Here is a 25309-nt window from a genome sequence, read left to right on the forward strand (position 1 = left end):
TTAATTATCTTCATTTAAGCTATATAATTGACAAGCAAATACTACACATAAAACATAAAGGTGAATTTTTTGTTGAAGACAGGAAACAAAATTTTAAATGTTCTTCAAAAAAGTTTAAGCAAAAATATTAATGGTATCACAATTAATGCAACCAACCAATTTTCAGAAATTACTCTAGCCTTTCACATTTAATTTCCTTCTACTAAAGCTATTAGAATAAATGATAATATTTTAATTTTTGTTGTATTAGAAGAAAATAACACATTTTATTCACTATCAATAACATAAATTCTTTGAGATCATTATTAAAGTACCACTCTTTTACTGCAGCAGTGAAGCATAGGTTCTGTATGAATATAACTTGCAAAATCAAAACCAAAATAAATAATGATAGTTAATGCTGCAAATAAAAACAAAAGTAGATGACACAGTCTTAATTTCCTTCAATATTTAAATAAATATAATCAAATAATGTTACTATGGTAACCATTTCTTTAATCAACAAAAGAAAGTGGTCTTCATAGTTTAAGTAATAATGTAAATTTCTGCCCTAGATGATTACAGAGTAGTAAAATAATTCAATAAATTAGTAACTAGTTCAAAATAAAGTAAATTGTGTGGTATTTTGTGAGGAGGATGAAAACTCTTTTTCAGAAGAAGGTGTTGAGTTTTGATCCTGTTCAAATGGAAACGCAAAACTAAAATCATCTCTTCTAGCTCCCAATGTATGAGTTGAAGAGTCCAATGGAAAAGAAAAAGTAAAGGTATCTTCTCCTTCTGGTTTCCCAAATAAGTTTCCTGAGGAAGATAAATATTACAATATCATGCTATTCATGTTACATAATATGATTAATTTGGTTATAATCTACCAAATTACAGTATACTGCACACAATAAATAGGGTAACATTGAATCATATACTTAACTGTTTTTCTCTTATGTGTAAAGCATTGTCCTTTGTACTGTGGAAGGTTAAACAGGTCCAAACTTAAACCCCACTTACATGTAATTTGAATTCAAGTATATAAAGAACTAGTATATAAGGTAGAAAGAGGAGTAATAAATGTCAAAAGGAGAGAATAACACAGAGGAACAGAAATAGGTGTACATAGGAAATATAAGGGTAACAGAAGTCAATTCAGCTTATCAGAACCATTGAGAAATAACAAAGAGTTATTAAAATGGAATTAATAAAGATGAGCTTGTAAAGACTGCTGAACTTCCAGCTATAGGATCTGGACTTTATTTGATAGATAAGATGAACTCATTAAAAGTTTAAAAGCAGAAGGGCTTCCCTGGCGGCGCAGTGGTTGAGAGTCCACCTGCCGATGCAGGGGACACGGGTTCGTGCCCTGGTCCGGGAAGATCCCACATGCCGTGGAGCGGCTGGGCCCGTGAGCCATGGCCGCTGAGCCTGCGCGTCCGGAGCCTGTGCTCCGCACGGAAGAGGCCACAACAGTGAAAGGCCCGCGTACCGCAAAAAAAAAAAAAAAGTTTACAAGCAGAGATATGACAAGATTTGAACTGCTTTATAAGGATTACTCAGGAGAGAATGTGTAGAAAGCCTGGAACAGGAAAATGTTTAGAAATGGGGCTAACAGGAAAGAGATGATGAAAGCTTGGCATTACCTACAATCATAGAAAAGGGAATGGAGAAAGAAATGCTAGATTTGAGACATACTGTATAAGTCAAATTTATTCAACTATTACTTATTGCATAACTACAACATACTGTTTATGGCATTGTTCAAGGAAATTGACAGAACAGTGAAAAGGATTTTACAGTTTTAAAAGGAATTTTTGAAATCAACTTTACATAAAGAATTACTTGGTTAATGATCCCCAGAATTGCCTTTAAGGAAAAATATTGTTTTTCATTCATTATATTATTTAAGACTACAATTATAAAAATATATTTTCAACATCTTAATTAGAATTTTTAATTACTATTAAACAATTTCAAATGTACGGTAATCCAAAGACTTACTTGAAATAAGTCTTTTAAAGCATCTATATTTTTTCCACAGAGAACCAATTCAATTAATATGTTAAGCAAAACAATTTACTTTGTGCCACTTTGAAATTTCATATATTTTCAAATATCTCAGTTATTTTACCCTAAATAAAGCTGAGCCAACCAGCAATAGGGTGGGTGGGTAGATGGATGGCTGGAGGGATGGACAGATCAGGATGGACTGATCCTTGGGTTCTTCCTCTCTCCCTTTCTCACTTCAGTACATATCCATAAGACTTAAACAAAGGAAAACAGCTATAACATAGCTATAGATCCAGAAAGAACTAAAAATCTTGAATCTCCCTTTGAAAAATGAATTTGACATTATTTTAATTTCAGAACAAAAGAAGTTCATATGAAGTCTTCATAAAACTCCTGTGATCACCTTAAATAAAATAATAGATTACTGTACAAGATTACTGTGTAGTCTAGGTGCTGTGGAGAATTCAAAGGTAAACAAGAGTCCCTGTCCTCAAAGAACCTATGATTAGAAAAGATTTTATATATATTCATAAATAATGACAGTATAATAATGGTATAGATACAAAAAAGTATTTTAAAAAAGACATTCAGGAAAGTGAAAGAGCTTTTTTTTTCAAAATAGAAAATAAATTTTATTTCTATGATAACGATGACTAAAAATTCAGAAAAATATCTTAAAAATTTATAATTTGTGATAGTATGTGCAGAAGTCATATACCTAGAAATAACCTAATTAAATATGGCTACTTTACTTTTACCATGTTTTAAAAATGACTAATGGAAAGTCAATTCCAATTGCTGTCTGTCTGTTGTTGATCTGGGAAGTTTTCATAGACTCAGTTACTTAGTCTTCAGATAATATCCTCTTTACTTTCTGTTAGGCAACCAGAGCCCCAAGTTGTACAGCTTGGGGAATAGTCTTCATCTAGGCCCTTTTAGGGAGAGCGCTTTTTGGAATGGAATGTCAAAGGGGAAAAATAAAAGGTTCTGTGGAAGAGAACTTGGTCTTGAAAAGATGGTTAGAAAGTGATAGAAGTTGAGGATTTCAGGAAGAAAAAGTGGGTAAGAAAGTGTGGGCAGATTTGGGATGCAGTGAGTTCTTCAGTATGGCTAAAGCACAGATTATTTTTATAGGAGAAAAGGTTTAGGAGCTAGGTTAGAAAACTGGGAGCATAATTTGCTACTCCAGGGGAGCCACTAAAGGTACTTATTTAACCAGGGCAATGAGATGGCCAACATTATGCATAAGGAGAGTAACTGGGGTATGATCTATAAGTAAGCTAAAAGGATGAAAAGACCAATCACAATGTTACTGCAATAGCCCAGGTGAATGGTAATAAGACTTTGAAATATAATGATTTCCATATAATGAAAATAGAAAAGAAAATAAATATTTCAGAGAGAGAACTAATAAAACTTGATGACTAGCTGAATGTAGTCACAGGCACAGAAAGAAGTTAAAATTAACCCTGATGTTCTGAGTCTTGGCAACTAGAATAATGGAGAGACCATTAGGTATATCAGAAAGAGAACAAGTTTGATTTCAGATATACTGAGTTTTTAATGTCAACAGATGCCTTAGGTATAAAGAGATATCAATTATACAATTATAAATAAGGTCCTACCAGACGACTTCACTGGTGAATTTTACCAAACATTTAAAGAAGAATTAATTGTCAATCTTTCTCAAGCTCTTCAAAGAAATCAAAGAGGGAACATTTCCAAACTCATTTTATGAGGCCAGCATTACCTTCGTACCAAAGCCAGAAAAGGACACCACCAGAAAAAAAACTACAGACCAATATCTCTGATGAATATAGATGCAAAAATTCTCACTAAAATACTTGCAAACTGAATTAAGCAGCATGTTAAAAGGATCATTCATCATGCTCAAGTGGGATTTATACCTGGGATGCAAGGATGGTTTGATGTATGCAAATCAATCAACATGATACATCACATTAATAGAATGAAAGAAAAAATCATATGATCATCTCAATAGTTGCAGAGACAGCATTTGACAAATTCAACTCATTCATGATAAAACTCTTAAAAAATTACATATAGAAGAAACTCACCTCAACATAATAAGTATAATAAAGGCTATATACGATAAGCCCATAGCTAACATGATACACAATAATAAAAGATTGAAAGCTTTTCCTCTAAGATCAGGAGCAAGACAAGAGTGTCCACTCCCATTCAACATAGTATTGAGAGTCCATGTCAGAGCATTCAGGCAAGAAAAAGAAATAAAAAGCCTCAAAATTGGAAAGTATGAGGTAAAATTATTTCTATTTGCAGATGGCATGATTTTATATATAGAAAATCCTAAAGACTCCACCAAAAACTTGTTACATCTAAACAACAAATTCACTAAAGTTGCAAGATACATAATAAACATCCAAAAATCAGCAGCATTTCTGTACGCTAACAAATTATCTGAAAAAGGAATAAAGGAAATGATCCCATTTACACCAAAACAATTAAATACTTAGGAATAAACTTAACCAGAGAGGTAAAAGACCTCTACTCAGAAAACTACAAGACACTGGTGAAAAAAACTGAAGACAGAAATAAATGGAAAGGTATCCCATGTTCACAGAAAAAATTGAACACAGAAATAAATGGAAAGGTATCCCATGTTCACAGATTGGAAGAATTAATATTGCTAAAATGCCAATACTACCAAAAGCCATCTATAGATTCAGGATGATCTCTATCAAGATTCTAATGATATTTTTTACAGAAGTAGAAAAAAAATCCAAAAATTTATATGGAACCACAAAAGAAAAGCCAAAGCAATCCTGAGAAAGAACAAGGAGGGAGGCATCACACTCCTGATTTCAAGCTATAGTAATCAAAACAGAATGGTACTGATATAAAAACAGACAAATAGATCAATGGACTAGAACTGAGAGCCCAGAAATAAACCCAAGCACACACAATTAACTGATATTTGACAGGGGAGCCAAGAATACTCAATGGAGAAAAGATAGTCTCTTCAATAAATGGTGCTGGGAAAATAGGATATTCATATGTAAAAGAACGAAACTAGACCCACTACCTTACATCACTCACAAAAATTAACTCAAAACAGAGTAAAGACTTAAAGGTAAGACCTGACACCATGAAACTCCTAGAAGAAACTATAGGAAAAAAGATCCTTGATATGAGTCTTGGCAACAATATTGGATATGACACCTAAAGCACAAGCAACAGAATGAAAAATAAATGGGATTGCATCAAACTAAGAAGCTTCTGCACAACAAAAGAAACAATCAACAATGTGAAAAGACAACTTACAAAATGGGAAAATATATTTGTAAACCATATATCCAATAAAGGGTTAACATCCAAAATATATGAAGAACTTATACAACACAACAGCAAACAAACAAATAATTCAATTAAAAAATGGGCAGGGCTTCCCTGGTGGCACAGCGGTTGAGAGTCCGCCTGCCGATGCAGGGGACACGGGTTCATGCCCCGGTCTGGGAAGATCCCACATGCCACGGAGCGGCTGGGCCCGTGAGCCATGGCCGCTGAGGCTGCGTGTCTGGAGCCTGTTGCTCCGCAACGGGAGAGGCCACAACAGTGAGAGGCTCGCGTACCGCAAAAAAAAAAAAAAAAAAAAAAAGCAAACAATCTGAATGGGCATTTTTCCAAAGAAGATATACAAATGGCCAACAGGTACATGAAAATATGCTCAATGTCACTAGTCACTAGGAAAATGCAAATTAAAAACACAATGAGGGACTTCCCTGGTGGTCCAGTGGTTAAGAATCCGCCTGTCAATGCAGGGGACATGGGTTCGATCCCTTGTCCAGGAAGATCTCACATGCTGTGGGGCAACTAAGCCTGTTCACCACAACTACCGAAGCCCGTGCACTCTAGAGCCCGCGCACCACAACTACTGAGCCCATGGGCCACAACTACTGAAGCCCGCGCACCTAGAGCCCATGTTCCACAACAAGAAAAGCCACTGCAATGAGAAGCCCGCACACCGCAACAAATAGCCCTCGCTTGCCACAACTAGAGAAAGCCTGTGTGCTTTCTCTGTGGTCTTTCTTCAACGAAGACCTAGTGCAGCCAAAAAGAAAAAAACAACAACAGAAACGCAATGAGATATCTTCTCATACCTGTTAGAATGACCATCATCAAAAAGACAAGAAATAAAAAATGTTGGAGAGGATGTACAGAAAAAGGAACTCTTGGGCTTCCCTAGTGGCACAGTGGTTGCGAGTCTGCCTGCAGGTGTGGGGGACACGGGTTCAAGCCCTGGTCTGGGAAGGTCCCACATGTTGCGGAGCAACTATGCCCATGAGCCACAACTACTGAGCCTGCGCGTCTGGAGCTTGTGCTCTGCAACAAGAGAGGCCGCGACAGTGAGAGGCCCACGCACTGCGATAAAGAGTGGCCCCCACTTGCTGCAACTAGAGAAAGCCCTCGCACAGAAACGAAGACCCAACACAGCCAAAAATAAATAAATAAAATTTAAAAAAAGAAAAAGAAAAAGGAACTCTTGTGCACTATTGGTGGGATTATAGACTGCTAAAGCCACTATGGAAAACAGTATGGAAGTTCCTCAAAAAATTAAAAATAGAACCACTATATGATCCAGCAATTCCACTTCTGGGAATATATCCAAAAGAAATGAAACACTAACTTGAAAAGATATCTGCGCCCCTATGTTCATAGCAGCATTATTTATAATAACCAAGATATGGAAATAACCTGTGTGTGAAATGATGGATGAATGGATAAAGAAGTTGTGAGATATCTAAATATGTATACATGCATATACAAATATTATTCAGCCATAAAAAAGGAGAAAATCCTGTCATTTACAACCACATGGATGGACCTTGAGGGCATTATGCTAAGTGAAATAAGTCAGACCTGTATGATCTCACTTATAAGTAGAAACTAAAAAATTAGAAAAGAAAGAAACCAAACTCCCAGAAAAAGAGATCAGATTTGTGGTTACCAGAGGTGAGGGTATGGAGAGGGGAAATTGGGAGAAGGTGGTCAAAAGGTACAAACTTCCAGTTATAAGATAAATAAGTACTAGGGATGTAATGTAAAACATGATGCCATAGTTAACATTACTGTGTTATACATATGAAAATTGTTAAGGGATTAAATCCTAAAAGTTCTCATAACAAAGAAGAAAAAAATTTTTTAATTGTATCTATATTTGATGATAGATGCTAACTAAACTTACTGCAGGAATCATTTCACAATATAAGTACTTCAAACCATTATGTAACGCACCTTAAATTTATACAGTGGTGTATGACAATTTTATCTCAGTAAAATAAAACGTGGGGAGAGCCTAAGAAAAGTAAGGTCCAGGAGTTTAAGAGAGTTAGGAGAAGTCAGGGAGGGAAGATATGTATTATAATATTTGAAAATGCTGAAGTGAATGAGTGTCAAATGAGAGTGTCAAAGGGGAGAATGTAAATAGATTTAATATTTTAGATAGTCGCATTTAAAGAATGTCTACAATTGCTGGATTCATTCTGGTCTTATGGCATTTAATAACCATTTATGACAATTCCAAAATTTATGTCTCACCCCAATGAATTCCAGGTTCATATATAAAATTTCCTACTTACTTTCACTCAGATATCTAATATAGGCTTTTCAGTGATAACACTTCTAAAATTAAACTCCTGTCAATCTCAAATCAACTTCTACAGCCTTCTATATTTCAACAGATGTTAATTCCATTCTTAAAATTATTCAGGTCAAAATCTTGGCATCATCCTTCTTTCTCTTAATCCTTACATCCAGTCCATAAGCAGATCCTTACAACTCTACCTTCAGAAAACTTAATAACCAAAATCTGATCTTTCTCACCACTTCCACTGACATCATCCGCACTATTATCAGTTCTCACCTGTACTATTTCAATAGCTCCCTGATCAATCTCCCTGATCTCCCCCACGTTTCCATATGGTCTGTTCTCCGTATAGGAGCCAAACAATTCTTTTAAAACCTGTCAGATCATTTCAGTCCTTGCTGAAAACTCTCCAATAGCTTCCCATCTCAAACAGAGAAAAAAACACCCCAAAGTCCTTAAATGGTCTAAGTGTCCCCTATAGTTTGCTCTCCCTCCAACTTCTCTGATTTAATTTCTTACCAGTTCTTCCTTCCTTATTTTATTCCAATCATATCAATTAAGCTGCTGTTCAATGAACACGCTGAGCACACTCCCATCTCAAGGCCTTTGAACCCTCTGCCTAGAACAGTTATCCCAGTAGCTTGTACCTGCACCTCCTTCAGGTCTCTGCTCAAATTGCTGCCTTTTAGTGATGCCTTCTCTGATTCCCTTGGAACACAGCAACTATCTTCCCAATCCAAATACTCCCTATTTCCCTTACTCTGCTTTAGTTTTCTTCATAATATTTAACCCCACAAGTGAGTAGAGTTAACATCAGGCCTGTGCTGATCCAGGCCCACCTGGAAGAATGACCTTGGAGTCTGACTCCTCACAGCACTGTTTTCTTAGAAAATAAGAATTAAGGTAAATGTATAATGATGTATTTGACTAGTCTACTGGGTGGGACTACACCTGAATTAGAGGACCTGTGACTTGGTATATAGTCCTTCCTAGCTTTCAGGTGGGAAACCAAGCCTGCAGCTTTTGTGTGTCAAGGTGATTTACCTGCATCATGCCTTTTGTCCTAGCAGCTTTACATATCCCATGTAGACGAGGTAGCAAAAGAAAGCTTATTATTTGGGTTGCCGGTGGGCCTCTCAATAAGATAAAGACGCTGTACATGCTGTTATCTCCTATCCTGTATCTTTCTATAAAGTTAAGTAAATCTAAGACTAGAAATTGTGACAGTGAGTCTGACTGCCAATTCAAATCCATATCAACTGTTTTTTAGTGCATTACCTTACATATAATCATTGTCTATTTTCAGTTTATCCCACTAGAACATAAACCCTATGAGAATTTTGCATTCTTGTCCACTATTCTATCACCAGAGCCAGAAGTGGTACCTGATATAAAATATACTATATATAAATACATTTATTTTTATATGTTGAATAAATGAACTAATCAACGGATAAATGAAGAAAGAAGGTCCAATAAAAAGTAAGCCCCAGCGAGACAAGACAAAATCCAAAAACTCCAGAAGGGAGATGGGAATAGTCAACAATATCAAATGCTGCAAAGTGACCGAATATGATAATAAAAATAAAATACTCATAATGTTTGATAATTAGTAAGTCATTAGTAATATTGGAAAAAGCAAGTTTTGGTAGAGTAGTGAGAGAAGAAGCTAAATTGCTAAAAAATAATAATAATAATTAGTGAATGGTGCAGAAGTAACGGATATTTTTAAAGAATAAACTGAGTGCCTAAGAAAATCAGAGACAAACTAAACACAAATGGTGAAAGTTAACATGGTTTTATATATAGCAAACTTCAAATCACTTACCAATTTCTTGTTGTGATGAGAGAAGATTTAAATTTCCTGCAGAATAATGTTCATGAAACTGAAAAAAAATTTCCATTAAATATTACTCATGAAATCAGTAGAACAGTAGGTATAGCATTTATATTAGACTCTAAAGCCTAGTTTGTCTAATAAGCATAATTAGAGTAGACAAAATTGCAACATTCTTTATAGCACATTATTGTAATTAAAAAGAGATCTATCTTCAAAACTATCATTGACTTATATTAAAATAAGGTTTATTGACTCTGGCAATAGATAAAATATTAATAGGCTATATATATATATATTATACCAAGGATACTTCCCACTTTGGAATATTAATATAACCTAAAATTCTAATTAACTTTGTTTTATTCTGAAGGCCTTTTACAAATCAGGTTGTTGTTACTGCTTTCCTGACTATAAAAATAATACAAAGTATTACAGCTTCATGTCAGTTCAAATAAAGTTTTGCTGCCAAAAGAGTCCATTTTCTCTGTAAAACAGGGTTTTCAAAAAATGGGATCATGAAACATAGTTTTCTCTCCTCTTTTTTTTCCTTTTAACATTGCATTATGAGCATTTTTCCACATAACTATTCTTCCAAAACCTTATTTTATGGCATTTTATTATTCCTCTAATATGGACATACAATATAGTTTCAATCATGCTTTTGTTTAAAACATTTATGTTGTTTCTATTTTTTTCTAATATAAATCACACTTGAATATATACTATTATGCACAGATTTATACTTCTTTGACAATTAATAAGGAAAGCTGATTTTCCCAGAGATTTTATAAGGCACTTGAATTTCTTTTTCGGTGAATTATCTATTCACCAAATAGACTCTGTCCATAACTCTATTGAGGCAGTAATTTTCTTGCTGGTACATATAAGCTCTTTATACAATAAAGACCTTAACTGTTTGTGATATTATTGCAAATATTTTATAACACATTATCATTTTGCCTTTAAATTTTTTTAACATATAAAATTTTGTATGTAACCAAACCAAAACCGTCTTTATTTTCTTTTGGCTCTTCTTCCACTGTTTTCATGCTTAGAGAATACTTCCTTCTCTTAAGATCTGGTAAATATTCATGTATATTTCTTCTGAAATATTTTATGGTTAACATTTTAAAATGTAATACATCTATAATATCTATTGGTGTACAGTGTAAGACAAATGCCTAATTTATCCTCACTAATTTGTGGTCCTATCTATATTGCATTCTAAATTCTTTTGTTTCAAGACATTTCCCATGCCATTGATCAATCAATCAATCCTTGTACCTTTACCACACTATTTTGATTGCTCTAGGCTTATAGGATATTTTAATATGTAAAAGTGAAGTTCCCCCTTATCAGTCTTCTATTTCATACTATTCTCTTATTATTAAAATCAGTAGGAGCCATAATAATATCCTCTCTTTCATTCCTAATACAGGTAAATCTTATCTTTTTATTTGTCAATCTAGTAAGTTTATAAATTTTGTCAATTTTTTTCAACCAACCAACTCTGGCTTTGCTAATTTTCTCTATTGTTTGTTTTCTATTTCATTGACTTCTTATTCTTCGTAGTTTTTCATTCTACTTACTTTGGGTTTACTTTCTTCTTTTTTTAGCTTTTCAAGGTGGAACTTTAGGTCACCGATTACAGACCTTTCTTCTTTTCTATTAATTTAATTATTTAAATGGTTAATTAAATTATTTAAAGTTATTTTGCTCTCGTTTTGGCAGCAACCTACAGTTTCTGATATGCTGAATTTTCATAACCATTCATTTCAAAATCTTTTCTAATTTCTTCTTTGATCCATGGCCTAAATATTTAGGACTTTCCTAATATCTTATTGATTTCTAATTTAATTCCATTATGATCAGATAACATACTCCGTATAATTTCTATCCTTTTAAATTTATTAGGAACCATTTAATGGCCCAGAATATGGTCTATCTTGGTGAAAGTACCATCAGTGCTTGAAAAGAATAAATATGCTGCAGTTGTTAGATGTGGTATTCTATAAATGTCTGTTAGGTCAAGGGGGTCGATGGGGTTGTTCAGATTTTATATGAGATCTTTCTTGATTGTGTTGCCTAATTCTATCAATTGCTGAGAAAGGAGTATTAAAAACCTCCAACTAAGTTTGTGTTTTTGTCTATTTCTCCCTTTAATCCTGTCAATTTTTGTTTCTACATACACATGTAGTTGAAAAGACCAACTACCTACCTGAAAATTTTTTCACACTGAGAATATATGAAGTTTGTTTAGAATTACAAAGCCAAATTAATTTTTAAACTGCCTTTAACTGCAATTTAAATCATTGCTATCCTGAGATTCTGTTTTATGAACTGATGTCAATTTGAGCCACCTGAGGTTGAAAACATAAAGATAATGGGGGAACATTGTTATGCTATCAATACTCAGAATCTTTTAAAAACTGCCTCTGCAAGTGGTATTGGGAAAGTTGGAGAACTACATGTAAATCAACGAAGTTAGAACACACCTTCATGCCATACACAAAAATAAACTCAAAATGGCTTAAAGACTTAAATATGAAACAAAACACCATAAAACTCCTAGAAGAGAACATAGGCAAAACATTCTCTGACATAAATCATACCAATGTTTTCTTAGGTCAGGTTCCCAATGTAATAGAAATAAAAGCAAAAATAAACAAATAGAACCTAATCAAACTTACAAGCTTTTGCACAGCAAAAGAAACCTTAAACAAAATGAAAAGACAACCTACAGACTGGGAGAAAATATTTGCAAATGATGTGACCAACAGGGCTTAATTTCCAAAACATACAAACAGCTCATACAACTCAACAACAACAACAAAACAAACAAGCCAATCAAAAAATGGGCAGAAGAATTAAACAGACATTTCTCCAAAGAAGACATACAGATGGCCAATAGGCACACGAAAAGATGCTTAATATCGCTAGTCATTAGAGAAATGCAAATCAAAAGTACAATGAGATACCACCTCACACCAGTCAGAGTGGCCATAATTTAAAAGTTGACAAATTACAAATGCTGGAGAGGCTGTGGAGAAAAGGGAACCCTCCTACACTGTTGGTGGGAATGTAAATTGGTGCAGCCACAATGGAAAACAGTATGGAGGTTCCTCAAAAAACTAAAAATAGAGTTGTCATACGATCCAGCAATCCCAGTCCTGGACATATATCCAGACAAAATTATAATTCTAAAAAATACATACACCCCTGTGTTCACAGCAGCACTACTTATAATAGCCAAGATGTGGAAACAACCTAAATGTCTATCGACAGATGAATGGATAAAGAAGATGCGGCATATATATATATATACAATGGAATACTACTCAGTCATTAAAAAGAATGAAATGATGCCATGTTGCAGCAACATGGATGTACCTAGAAATTATCATACTAAGCGAAGTAAGTCAGAAAGAGAAATACAAATACCATACGATATCACTTACATGTGGAATCTAAAATATGACACAAGTCAACATACCTACAAAACAAAAACAGACTCACAGATATAGAGAACGGACTTGTGGTTGCCAAGGAGGCGGGAGGGGAGGGAAGGATTGGGAGTCTAGGATTAGCAAAGGCAGACTTTGTATATAGGATGGATAAACAACAAGTTCTGACTGTCCAGCACAGGGAACTATATTCAATATCCTGTGGCAAACCATAATGGAAAAGAATATGAAAAAGAATATGTATATATATATATACAAAAATATATATATAACTGACTCACTTTGCTGTACAGCAGAAATGAACACAACATTGTGAATCAAATATACATCAATAAAAAATTTTTTAAATAAAATAAATTGCCTCTGTTTTGTACTGTGCTCCAAGGAAGTTTAGTTAAAGAATTAAACTTTTTGAGGTTTCAGCATACAATTTTTTTAGAAATAAAACTTTAGCTTCTCATATTACCTGATGTGATGAGATTTCTGAATCAAATACAGAAGAATCAAATAAATTCAATCCAGGAGATCTAGAAGTATAACTCATAAGAAAAGAAAATCCAGGGGATTCCTTTTGTGTTTGACATTCAGTAGCTGTATTTCTATTTCTGATACAGAGAAATAAATCATCAAAATGTTAAATACATATTATTAAATATTGCAGACTGGTAAGCACCATAGGCAATGGCATAGAGGTAAGAATTAGCATAGCAGGAAAAGGGAGGAAGTAGTTATTGAAGTGACAAACCTATGGAGAAAAAAACAAACCTATGGTTTTGGGTGGAGAATAATATTAACTAAAGTAGAATAATCAATTATGAAATGATAATAAAGAATTCCTACTAAGAATATACTGTCAGGCTCTATTCTATGTATTTTCATTATCATTAATTTACTTATTCCTCACAATAACCCTATGAGATATCTACCATTATTATCATCTCCATTTCAGAGAAGAGGATTTTGAAGCATAGGAAGATTAAATGATTTGCTCAAAAGAATGTAAGTGCCAGAGTTGGGATTTGAATGTAGCAACAAAGATTCAAAGTCTAAGCTCTTAAGTCTGATGCTATACTGTCCCCAAGATCTTGAAAGCAGTCACAAAATTTTAGTCTTAATGAGAAGCCAGCCATGACAGATTGCTTCATAAGGGAGTTAAGTTATAAAATGATTTGGGAAAAATAATTAGACAAGACAGTATATAACACGTGGTTAAAACATGAATTCTGGAGGCAGAACTGCCTGGGTTTAAATCTCAACTCTGCCACCAATGAGTTGTATCACCTGTGATTCTATTTCCTCATCTATAAAATAAGGATAATAATGTACTTGCATCTCATAAAGCCGTTGTGAATATGAAAGGAGCAATATTTATTAAATGCTTACACATAGTGTTATTAAGTGCGTGTTAAATAATAGAAGTCTGAAGATACTTCTATAACTCTCTCCATGACCATTAATGAGTCACTTTACAGATTGGTTTTCTCATCCATAAAGAGAGGTTTTAGTATACAATTGCCACATACTTTTACAGTTCTCAGATTTGATGATGAGTTCCACTTTGAACATGCTGTGTTTGAGTCAACAGCATGACATTCATATATAAAAATCTTAGTAGCAATTTAAAAGACAGAGAAGAACACAGGTGAGAGATTCCTGATGAAGTGAAATCTGTTTGACATACATTTTAGAAGAATCTCAGGGTTCAGATTTAAGAAAAGATTGAACTAAACAGAGAGCTTGAATGCAGCACTATTTTCTTGGCTGTAAACTACAAATCTATATTTTCCAAAGTTAAATAATGATGTTACAGATATTTATGCCTACTAAGGTTACTTAAAAGAATGGTAACTCTTGTTTTAGACACTATAACATTAAGGAAAAATGACTGCTGGAACATTATTCAATGATGTACACAACCTACCAAATGTGATAGTAACTTTTTAGCTCGACGTTTAAAATTTTTCCATACATTTTTTATTCTTCTGAAAATCTTAAATCTTATACTATTGAACTTGATAAGTACTCATGATCTAGTCCACCTTCAGCTAAATGTTTCAGGGAAAATGGGGAAGAGGATCTATGAAACGAGATGGCAGAATGTTTATAACTGTTCCAATAGAGTGATAGGTACATGAGAGTTCATTATACTTTCTCTCTCTCTCTCCTTTGTATATTTGAAATATTCCATAATAAAAACTTTTAAAAGTTACAGGTATTAGGCATTTTACTATTCCTATCAATTACTTACATAACTCAATATGTAGATTCTTTCATTATAATTACTAATTAAAATCTTACATTTCAAATGAGGGGGTTTTAGGTAATTTCTCCACAGAGTCAGGTGTTCTTACAGCTTCAGGAGTCCTTAAAAATAAAGGAATTTCAGGAGTTCGTGGAAAAATCTCAGCCCTTTCTTCTACTTCATCACTATTACTTTCTATTGGCTTTCCCAAATGTTCGGCATATGTAACCTGCAAATTCAAAGTAACAGAAAACTATAAAAATGAATGTTATTGCATTAATAAACTCATATATGTAAAAATATGAGGTTAAAAACATCCTATTAACATACGATGTTATCATTTCATAGACAAAATAAGTAAAATAATAATAATTGGTGAAAGTGATATCAAAATATATCTGTTCAAAAAACAGGAAAATAATTATTTTTGATTTTCCAATTTTTCTTTTCTTCCCAGCTCTATCTCACCTACCCCTACCTGAAAAAGTAACTCATAACCAGGACATACTCAGATTGATGAAGAAAAATGGTTAGGAATGATTTTTCTTTTAAAATTTCCACATCATGCTCTGGGTCAAGATTTGTATACGATATCCCCTTGAAAGAAAAGAGCAATCTTGCTCTCACTTCTTATGTTCTTTGCACTTTTTGCCCTAATAAATTCATTATACTACTTTCCCTGCAAAGATTGAGAACTTGAATACTAATTTTCCTTTATATCATTTTTGTAGGCTTAGGAATATGATTTCTCAAATATTTTGTTAACAAATCCCATTACGGAAACAGTTTGGGTCCCTCCAGCAAAAAAATGAAAATGTGCTTTTTACCTGTATTTCTTTACAGCAGAATACTACTCTTGTTTCTCCTGTCTTATCCCTTAGTAGCTACGGTACATTGCCTACACCTATCATCACTAAAGCTTTCCACTATTAAAAAATATTTTGAAGATACTTTTGTGGCAGCCTGGGCAAATAATTCAATCTTACCAAACAAAATTGTTTTCTTCAGTTATGATTTAGTTGTTGTGGTATCAATTATATATAGTCAATTATTAATGACAATTTTTTTGTGTAAATTTTCATGTAAACTTTTTGTGGCTTCATTTTTAAATCTATAACTCCTCCAAGGGATAGAATCTGTAACATCACAGCAACTTGATTACCAAACTAATAAGATCTAGACCTCACATAAATAATCTTCATTATACCAAATTGAAATTAAAATGGAAACAGAATACTTTAAATTGTAATATTTTGCTTAGAAATTAGAAACCAAACATTTGACTTACTTGTGAAGTACATTTTGATTCTCTCAATTGTTTTACCGTCTCTTTATCTCCACACTCAGCATCTGTTTGTTATATGAGAACAAAATATATTTTCTGTTTGTAATTTAATTGTAAATAAAACATATTAGCCAAACCATATGAAATTGCCAATATTTAACTATTTTGGGTCTATAAAAATGGAAATTTTAGGGCTTCCCTGGTGGCACAGTGGTTGAGACTCTGCCTGCCAATGCAGGGGACATGGGTTCGAGCCCTGGTCTGGGAAGTTCCCACATGCCGCGGAGCAACTAGGCCCGTGAGCCACAAATACTGAGCCTGCGCATCTGGAGCTTGTGCTCCGCAACAAGAGAGGCCGCGACAGTGAGAGGCCCGTGCACCGCGATGAAGAGTGGCCCCCGCTCGCCACAACTAGAGAAAGCCCTCGCACAGAAACGAAGACCCAACACAGCCAAAAATAAAATAAATAAATAAAATTTTTTTTAAAAATGGAGATTTTAGATAGTTCAACCCAATACATAAAGAGAATAAAACCTATATGAACAGTTTAACGAACGAAATTATAAAGAGAACACCCCATGTAACCACCACCTAGGTAAAGAAATAGAACATTATGAGTTCTCCATAAGGCCCCATATTCCACATATCTTCCTCCTCATCAGTAAACACTAACCTGACTTCTGTAATAATCAATACTCTGATTTGCTTTATACAGTTTTATCACCTAAGCAATATAGTTTTTTTTCCTGTTTTAAAATGTTATATGATGAAATAATAATACATTTGTCGTGCTTTTTTGTTTAGTATAGATTCGTTATGTATTGTTGCATATAGACATAGTTTGCTTCCTTTTACGGATGTATTCCATTGTACAAACACAATATATCTATCTATCCATTCTATTGCAAATGGACATTTGGGGTGTTTCTGCTTTGAGGCTATTACAAACAATGTTGTTAACATTCTTCTATATATATACTTGTATATATGTACTTGTATTTCTCTAGGTATATACCTAGGAGTGGAATTACAAAATATAGGGTAGTGTATCTTTCATTTTACCAGATGTTAAACTATTTTCCAAACTTTAGTTTTGAAACTATTCACCAATTTTTGTTGTGGCAGCTAGCCATCCTGAGCTATCCTAGGAAATCATTCGATTTCACCAGACAAAATTACTAGTTCCAATTATAATTTAGTTATATGACAATATATTTCATTTATAAATGACAGTCCCTACCAATAGTTATGAGAGTTCTAACTGTCCTACATTCTCATCAACATCTACTATTGTCAGACTTTCCGAATTTTGCTCATCTGATGGGTGTATAATATCTCACTGTGGGTTTATTTTTCAGTTTCCTGATTTGTTGAACATCTTTTCATGTTTATCTGCCACAAAAGTTTCTCTATTTGAAGTGCCTATTCATTTATTTTGCACATATTTCTTACTGGGTTGTCCATATTTTTATTCTTGGTTTGTAGAAGTTTTTTATACATTTTTGGAAACTAGTCCTTTGACAGTTTTATGTATTGGAAATATATTCTCTTGCCTCCCATTCTTTTCATAGTGTCTTTTGATGAACAGAAATTCTTAATTTTAATATAGCCAAATTTATCAATTTTTCTTTTATGATTTGGCTTTTTAATTCTTTTTAAGAAATTCTTTCCTATCTTGAATAAATGTTTCCCTATTTGGTCATCTGAATGTTTTATAGTTTTGTCTCTTGAGTTCAGTCACAGTACTATTTTCACAACATATTAACTTCTTCAAAAGATAGGGTTGGAGATTGTTGAAGAGTCTTTTCTTCTTGGAAGATAATTATATGCCTTCTTGGGTGTGAAGCCTCACCATACATGCTCAATGGCAACTAGGACTATGCCAGATACATGCATTTCCCCATATATCTGTATTAGGGGGTACATTGTTCCTAGAGATTATCTGTTCCTCCCTTGTCTAACACTCTGTCAGCTTAGCATATATAGAGGATTATAAACAGGTGAAATATATCACCTGGGCAGATAAGATATAATTCTTTTCTCCAGAAGAAAGCAGGAAGACTATCCATCTGCATTAAATAAGCATATTGTCTTGGTTGAATCCTATATTGAGAGTGAGAGGAATAGACTCATAGTATATTATATGACCATTCTGAATGTGCATATATTTGCAGAAAACTACACTGTCAGAATAAGCCATTTTTTAAATTTCAAAATAAGTCAGTAATCCACATGCTATAGACAAGAAGAGGTAAAGACTAACCTCAATGTTGTTAATGCCTAATGAATAGAATAATTACTATGCATTATTGGGCTACCAAAAAAATATATATATATACATATCTATGTGTCTCTATGATATATTATATATTTTATATATACATATACATATATGTATACATATACATATACATATATACATAGAGACAGAGAATGAGTCTTTGTCTCTCAAGGGTGCATCAAAGTTCCAATAGCTAGTTGATTCTAGGATAAAAAACTCATACATATATATTCTGTGACCTTTCTATGATTTTATTCAAAGAAAATAATCCAAGATAATAAAATATTTATATAAAAGAATATAGTAGCATTATTTATAACAGCAAAAAACCTGGAAATAACAAAATATTCACTGTGAGAGAATGGCTAAATAAATTACAGCATACCGATGCAAAGACCTATTATAAGTCATCACAAATAAAATCTATTTAATGGCATGGAAAAATATCCTTAACAGTACATCAAGTGGAAAGAAAAGGATACACAATAATATACATAGTATGCTTCAAATTTGGAGGAATAAACTAAAAGAACAAAACACAGATATGCATAGAAAAAAATATAAGAATATACAACAGTATTATGTAGTGTCAGTTATATCTGGGTGGTCATATTTTTGTTTCTTTTATATTTTTCTCCATTTTCCAAATTTTCTACAATAAAATGTATTTGTTTTATATTTAAGAAAAATGTATTTAAAAACCAGGCATGCATGGTCAGTTAACCAGAGATGCAACCAATACAAATAATTTATTTGACTAGTATAAAAACCTGATATAACTTGTTACTCCCATTTCTTAGGAAAAATATAAACAGCAAATACCTGTATCTCCCTTTTCCAACCATTGATTGCAATCTGATTGTTTCGGTGGAGTTAATCTAAAATACAATAAACAAAATTTTTATATTATTTACTGAGCAATAAATTATTTCAGAAAATAAAGCATTTTCTTATTTTTAAAGGTTACCTGAACTGCATAAAATTTTGTGAACTTTTAGAAGCCGTAACATGTGAACACTTTGAATGGTTATTCACAGCAGAGTCATTCAATACCTGAACAAAAGAAATTAAGCATTAGAATTGACTACACAAAACAACAGAATGTTTTGCTTGCCATGGATACTCAGGGCTCTCCAAGAACACTGTCATCTTCCTCATCCTCACTGTTATTATCAACATCAACAACAACTACAAACAAAACATTAAATTAAATGAAACAACTACATAGAAAACATTAAGTCAAACACTGGGAAACAAAAAAGGTTTAACTCTCAAGGAATTTGATGTTTTTGACAAGTATAATAACTATGCCTGATAGTATTTCTTCATTTAAGGTAAACTTTAAAATTTTTCTTCCTTATTCATGATTAATCAAGTGAATCTTACCATTTTCTCAACTAATAACCTGATGTCTGTGTCTCTCCATCCCCTATAATCTCACAAATTGACTATAGGAAAGGAAAGCAGTAGGTTAAAAGATTAAAGCCTGAAACTTTCTTTTTAAAATATGTATGACAAAGCTAATATTTCATTTTTAACTTTATTTAATACTAACATTATTTATTTATTTTAACATCTTTATTGCAGTATAATTGCTTTACAATGGTGTGTTAGTTTCTGCTTTATAACAAAGTGAATCAGTTATACATATACATATGTTCCCATATCTCTTCCCTCTTGCGTCTCCCTCCCTCCCACCCTCCCTATCCCACCCCTCTAGGTAGTCACAAAGCACTAATACTAATATTTAAATCGCTACTTTACTAATGTTTGTATTGTCTGTTTCAAGTCTTTCATTCTCCCTGAGTCACTCATTTTGAAGAGTCACTGATTTTTCTTATTTGACCTGAAATTAAAATACCTTTAATAGGAAAGTTTATCCATTTATATTTGTTATAACAGCCACTGGTCTTAATTCTGTCATCTTATGTGCCTTTAGATCATAAGAAAAAGAACTTGTCCCTCAAAGAACACTTGGCCCTTAAAGAACAAGTGTTGTTACAGTTTTGATGTATGTTTTTTTGTTTGGTTTTTTTTTTTTTGCTGTACGCGGGCCTCTTGTGGCCTCTTCCGTTGTGGAGCACAGGCTCCGGACACGCAGGCTCAGCGGCCGTGGCTCTCGGGTCCAGCCGCTCCACGACATGTGGGATCTTCCCGGACCGGGGCACAAACCCATGTCCCCTGCATCGGCAGGCAGACTCTCAACCACTGCGTCACCAGGGAAGCCCTTGATGTATGTTTTAAACAATATACATGTTTGTATATTCCTCCTGGTACAAGTATTTGTACAAGTATTTCAAGTAATTGTTTAGAGTAGGTGCCAAGAAGTGAAATTGCTGAGTATGTGCATTTTTATTTTTAATGAGTACTGTGAACCAGTCCTCTAAAGCAGTTGTCCCAAATTATACTCCCACTGGTGTTGACTTCACTAGACATTATCAAATGTTTTAATGTGTGCAAATCTGACAGGTGAAACCAGGTATCTCATTGGTTTAATTTGCATTTCCCTGTTCTCCTGAGGTCAGGCATCTTGTTATGTTGAGTGACCCTTAGTCTTTCCTTTTATGTAAGCTGACTTATCCTCTGACCATTTTTATAGTTTTTTAAATTAATTTTTAAGAATTATTATGTATTTCTTTGTATATTATACATTACAGATACCAATCCCCTAAGTGACAATTCTGTCGCTCTTTTAACTCTGTTAGTGTCTTTCACCATACAAAAGCTTTTTTATTTTGATATACTCCATTGATCAATTTGTCTTTTATTGTACCACACTGTTATAATAACTGCATTTTGATAATGTTTAAAAATGTTTGGGAATGATGAAAATGTTCTGAAATTACAGTGATGATGGTTACACTATCTTGTGAATATACTAAAAACCACTGAATCGTACACTTTAAAACAATCAATTTTATATGTGAATTATATCTCAGTAATGAAAGTTTAAAAATAAACATTTTAGGACTTCCCTGGTGGCGCAGTGGTTAAGAATCTGCCTGCCAATGCAGGGGACACTGGTTCAAGCCCTGGTCCGGGAAGATCCCACATGCCACGGAGCAACTAAGCCCGTGTGCCACAACTACTGAGCTTGTGCTCTAGAGCCTGCGAGCCACAACTACTGAGCCCACGTGCCACAACTACTGAAGCCTGCGCGCCTAGAGCCCGTGCTCCACAACAAGAGAAGCCACTGCAACGAGAAGCCTGCGCACCGCAACGAAGAGTAGCCCCCGCTCGCCCCAACTAGAGAAAGCCCTCGCGCAGCAACGAAGACCCAATGCAGCCAAAAATAAATAAGTTATTTAAAAATTAATTAATTAAAAAATAAAAAAAAACATTTTAATATCTGGTAGTAAGAGTCTCCCTAACATTCTTTTAAAAATCTTTATTTAAAATCATTTATTAAACTATTAATATAGGAAATCATATTGTTAGATTTTTCTTAATGCTAAACAATCATTGTATTCTTTGGGAAAACCAAGGTTAGTCACAATATATTACTCTTTCAATGTTACATTGCAAAATTTGGTTTGCTAGTAACTTATTTAGGATTTTTACATCTATGTTCATTCTTGAGACTTACATACCATAATTTTTCTTTTCTTTCACTATCCTTGTCCTTGCTATCTAATGGATTATTCATTTATAATTTGTTGGATAGTTTCCGACTCTTTTTATACTCTGGAATTGTTTGTATAAAAAGATTATTTAATCCAATGGTTCTCAACTGGGGGCAATTTTGCCTCTTAGGAGACATTTGACAATGTCTGGAGATATTTTTGATTGTCATAATTTGGGGATGAGGTGCTACTGGACTCTAGTGGGTCACAAGATGACCCCACAACAAAGAATTATCTGACCCAAAATGTCAACAGTGCCACTATTGAGAAACTCTGATCTAATCCTTAACAGTTTGGTAGAATTCAGCTGAAAAATTGAGTCTGGCGTGTTCTGAAGGGCATGTGTGGTGGAGGGAAAAGGGAGGGAAATAAGGGAGAAAAGAGGGAAATTGGTATTTATATACACTTCCATTTCACTTACATCAGTTTCTTCTAAGTTATTGATCTATTCATGTTTTTCTTTTTCAGTCTATTTAGCAATTTATATTGTGCTAAAAACCTGTCCATCTTACCTAAATTTTCAAATTTATGGGTATTTGGTTTTATAGTATCCTTTTAGGACTTAGAAAAGATGTCTTACATAAGTGTAGAGATATGCACCTTTCCCCCTTTTTATTATTTTCTTTTGTTGGGGGGGTATTCTCTTTTTTCTCTACACTTGCTGAAACTTATTAGCTTTTGGCTATATTAATTAACCCAACTTTCAAATTTCATTAATTTCTACTTTCTTTGCATTTATTATTTTATTTCTGTATTTTGAGTTAAGCTTTTCATACTTTGAGTGCAACTTTTCATACTTAAAGTTCAGCTAATTTTAATCTTTCTTATTTTCTAGTATATTTGTTTTCAAATATAAATGTCTCTCTGAGGACCAATTTGGCTACTTTTCACAGGTTTGGGTTTATAGTATTCTTTTAAGTAGTTTTTAAATTCTATTTTGATTTCTTCTATAACCCAAAAGTAATTTCAAAGTATGTGAATTTCTTTTTTCTCAGCCAGATAGTTTTTTGAGGAGAGGGCTATGTTTTCGTTTAACTTGTATTTTTTTATGCTGTGGTTAGTGAAGAGAGCAGCTTTTTAGAATTGGTTGAGATATCCTTTTTGTTCTAGTAAATAGTCAATTTTGGTGAATACTGCAAACAAAATTTAACTGAATTTTGTGTATGTTGGGTAAAAAGTTTGCTAATTGTGCTACTCAGATCCTCTACATCCTTACTTATTTTTCATCTATTTGATTTGTTCTTATGACAGAAACTGCCAGTTTTCTATCCTATCCAATATCTACATTTCCTTTGTGTTGTGATTTTAAAAGCAAACAAACAAAAAACCCATCATATTTCTCAACCTTTCTGCAGATAGAGGTAGCCATGTTACAAAGTTCTGGCCAATGAAACATTAACATAAATTGTTTAAGAAGCTTCCATAAAAGATCCCTAAAATGAGGCTGACTCAACTAGCCTTTCTCCCCTTCTTCTTTCCTGCCTAGAAGGAAGATATGATGACAAGTTGTAATGGTTAGCTTCTGACCATGAAATAACCTTGAGGTGAAAGCTTAGCATTAAGGATAGCAGGGAAAGAAAACACCAATGGAGCTTGAGAAATAATGACATTGTGGAGATGGTGCCACAATTTCCCTCTTCAATATAATTCCTTTAGAAATGTCTTACCGTTTTTGGTCTACTGGGTACAGAGATTGGTATTTTCAAGTATCTTTTATTTTTAGAAGTAAGGGAGAAGGCTACAGTATGTGCTCAGGCTGCCATATTGAAACTCTTAAGTCTTTTAGATCCTGAGATTGAACTAATGGCTACTTTAATATATTTATAACACACACACACACACACGTCCTAAATGCAATACATTCACTATCTCATTTAATGCAAGCACTTAATTTGTACTATTAAAAAAGAAATACCTACCTGAGTATCACTTTCTTTTTGTCTGAAGTCAATACTGGCAAGTTTTGACTGCTTCACAGAACTTTCTTCTTTTTTATCTAGGTTATTAAATGGTACTACTTCAAATCAATTCCAGAAATAGAATCAAATAGCATGCCCAATATTTAACCTAATCTTGTAATTTTAAAAAATCAAGTTACATTAATATTTAATTTAAATTAAAATAAAGAATTATGAATCACTACATATTCTTAATTCCTCAATATATATAATAGCTATTACAATAACCATGAACGTAAAATGAAAAACAGCTGACAAAAATAAATAAATTAAATTTAAAAAAACAGCTGACAGGGCTTCCCTGGTGGCGCAGTGGTTGAGAGTCCGCCTGCCGATGCAGGGGACACGGGTTCGTGCCCCGGGCCAGGAAGATCCCACATGCCGCGGAGCGGCTAGGCCTGTGAGCCATGGCCGCTGAGCCTGCGCATCTGGAGCCTGTGCTCCACAACGGGAGAGGCCACAACAGTGAGAGGCCCCACGTACCGCAAAAAAAAAAAAAAAACAGCTGACAGGGCTTCCCTGGTGGTGCAGTGGTTGACAGTCCGCCTGCCGATGCAGGGGACACGGGTTCCTGCCCTGGTCCGGGAGGATCCCAAATGCCGCGCAGCAGCTGGGCCCGTGAGCCATGGCCGCTGAGACTGCACGTCCGGAGCCTGTGCTCCTCAACGGGAGAGGCCACAACAGTGAGAGGCCCGCGTACCGCAAAAAAAAAAAAAAAAAAAAAAAGGGAAAAAAAATAAAATAAAAAAACAGCTGACAAAACTACATCTTTATAATGGGACTACATCTTTATAATGGGGAACCAAAGAACAAAGAGTGGTGATATTAATGACTGGGGGACTAAAACAGCCAATACAGTTAACCTAACACAATGTAGTTAATCTATCCATTGAATGAAACATTCAAATATCTCAGTGACTAAGTCATAAATATCATTATCACAAGTCTGCCACTCACTTTAATCATACATACTGATAATACAACCTCTCAAA

The 25309-nt window shown here is 33.9% G+C and overlaps 1 protein-coding gene across 1 annotated transcript in view; it reads right to left on the reverse strand.

Annotated features, from left to right (window-relative positions):
- Window positions 1-598: 598 nt before the first annotated feature.
- Window positions 599-25309, reverse strand: part of C2H14orf39 (chromosome 2 C14orf39 homolog) — a 52197-nt gene continuing 27486 nt past the window's right edge. The window contains exons 10-18 of the mRNA XM_030854458.1: window positions 24279-24355; window positions 19704-19789; window positions 19559-19614; window positions 16459-16520; window positions 15227-15399; window positions 13822-13827; window positions 13395-13533; window positions 9453-9510; window positions 599-798 (exon numbers count right to left, since the gene is read on the reverse strand). Coding sequence (XP_030710318.1) covers window positions 599-798; window positions 9453-9510; window positions 13395-13533; window positions 13822-13827; window positions 15227-15399; window positions 16459-16520; window positions 19559-19614; window positions 19704-19789; window positions 24279-24355 — 857 coding nt within the window. The remainder of the gene's footprint in view (window positions 799-9452; window positions 9511-13394; window positions 13534-13821; window positions 13828-15226; window positions 15400-16458; window positions 16521-19558; window positions 19615-19703; window positions 19790-24278; window positions 24356-25309) is intronic.

Source organism: Globicephala melas, chromosome 2 (genome assembly GCF_963455315.2).
Source record: "Globicephala melas chromosome 2, mGloMel1.2, whole genome shotgun sequence".
NCBI classification, from domain to species: domain Eukaryota; kingdom Metazoa; phylum Chordata; class Mammalia; order Artiodactyla; family Delphinidae; genus Globicephala; species Globicephala melas.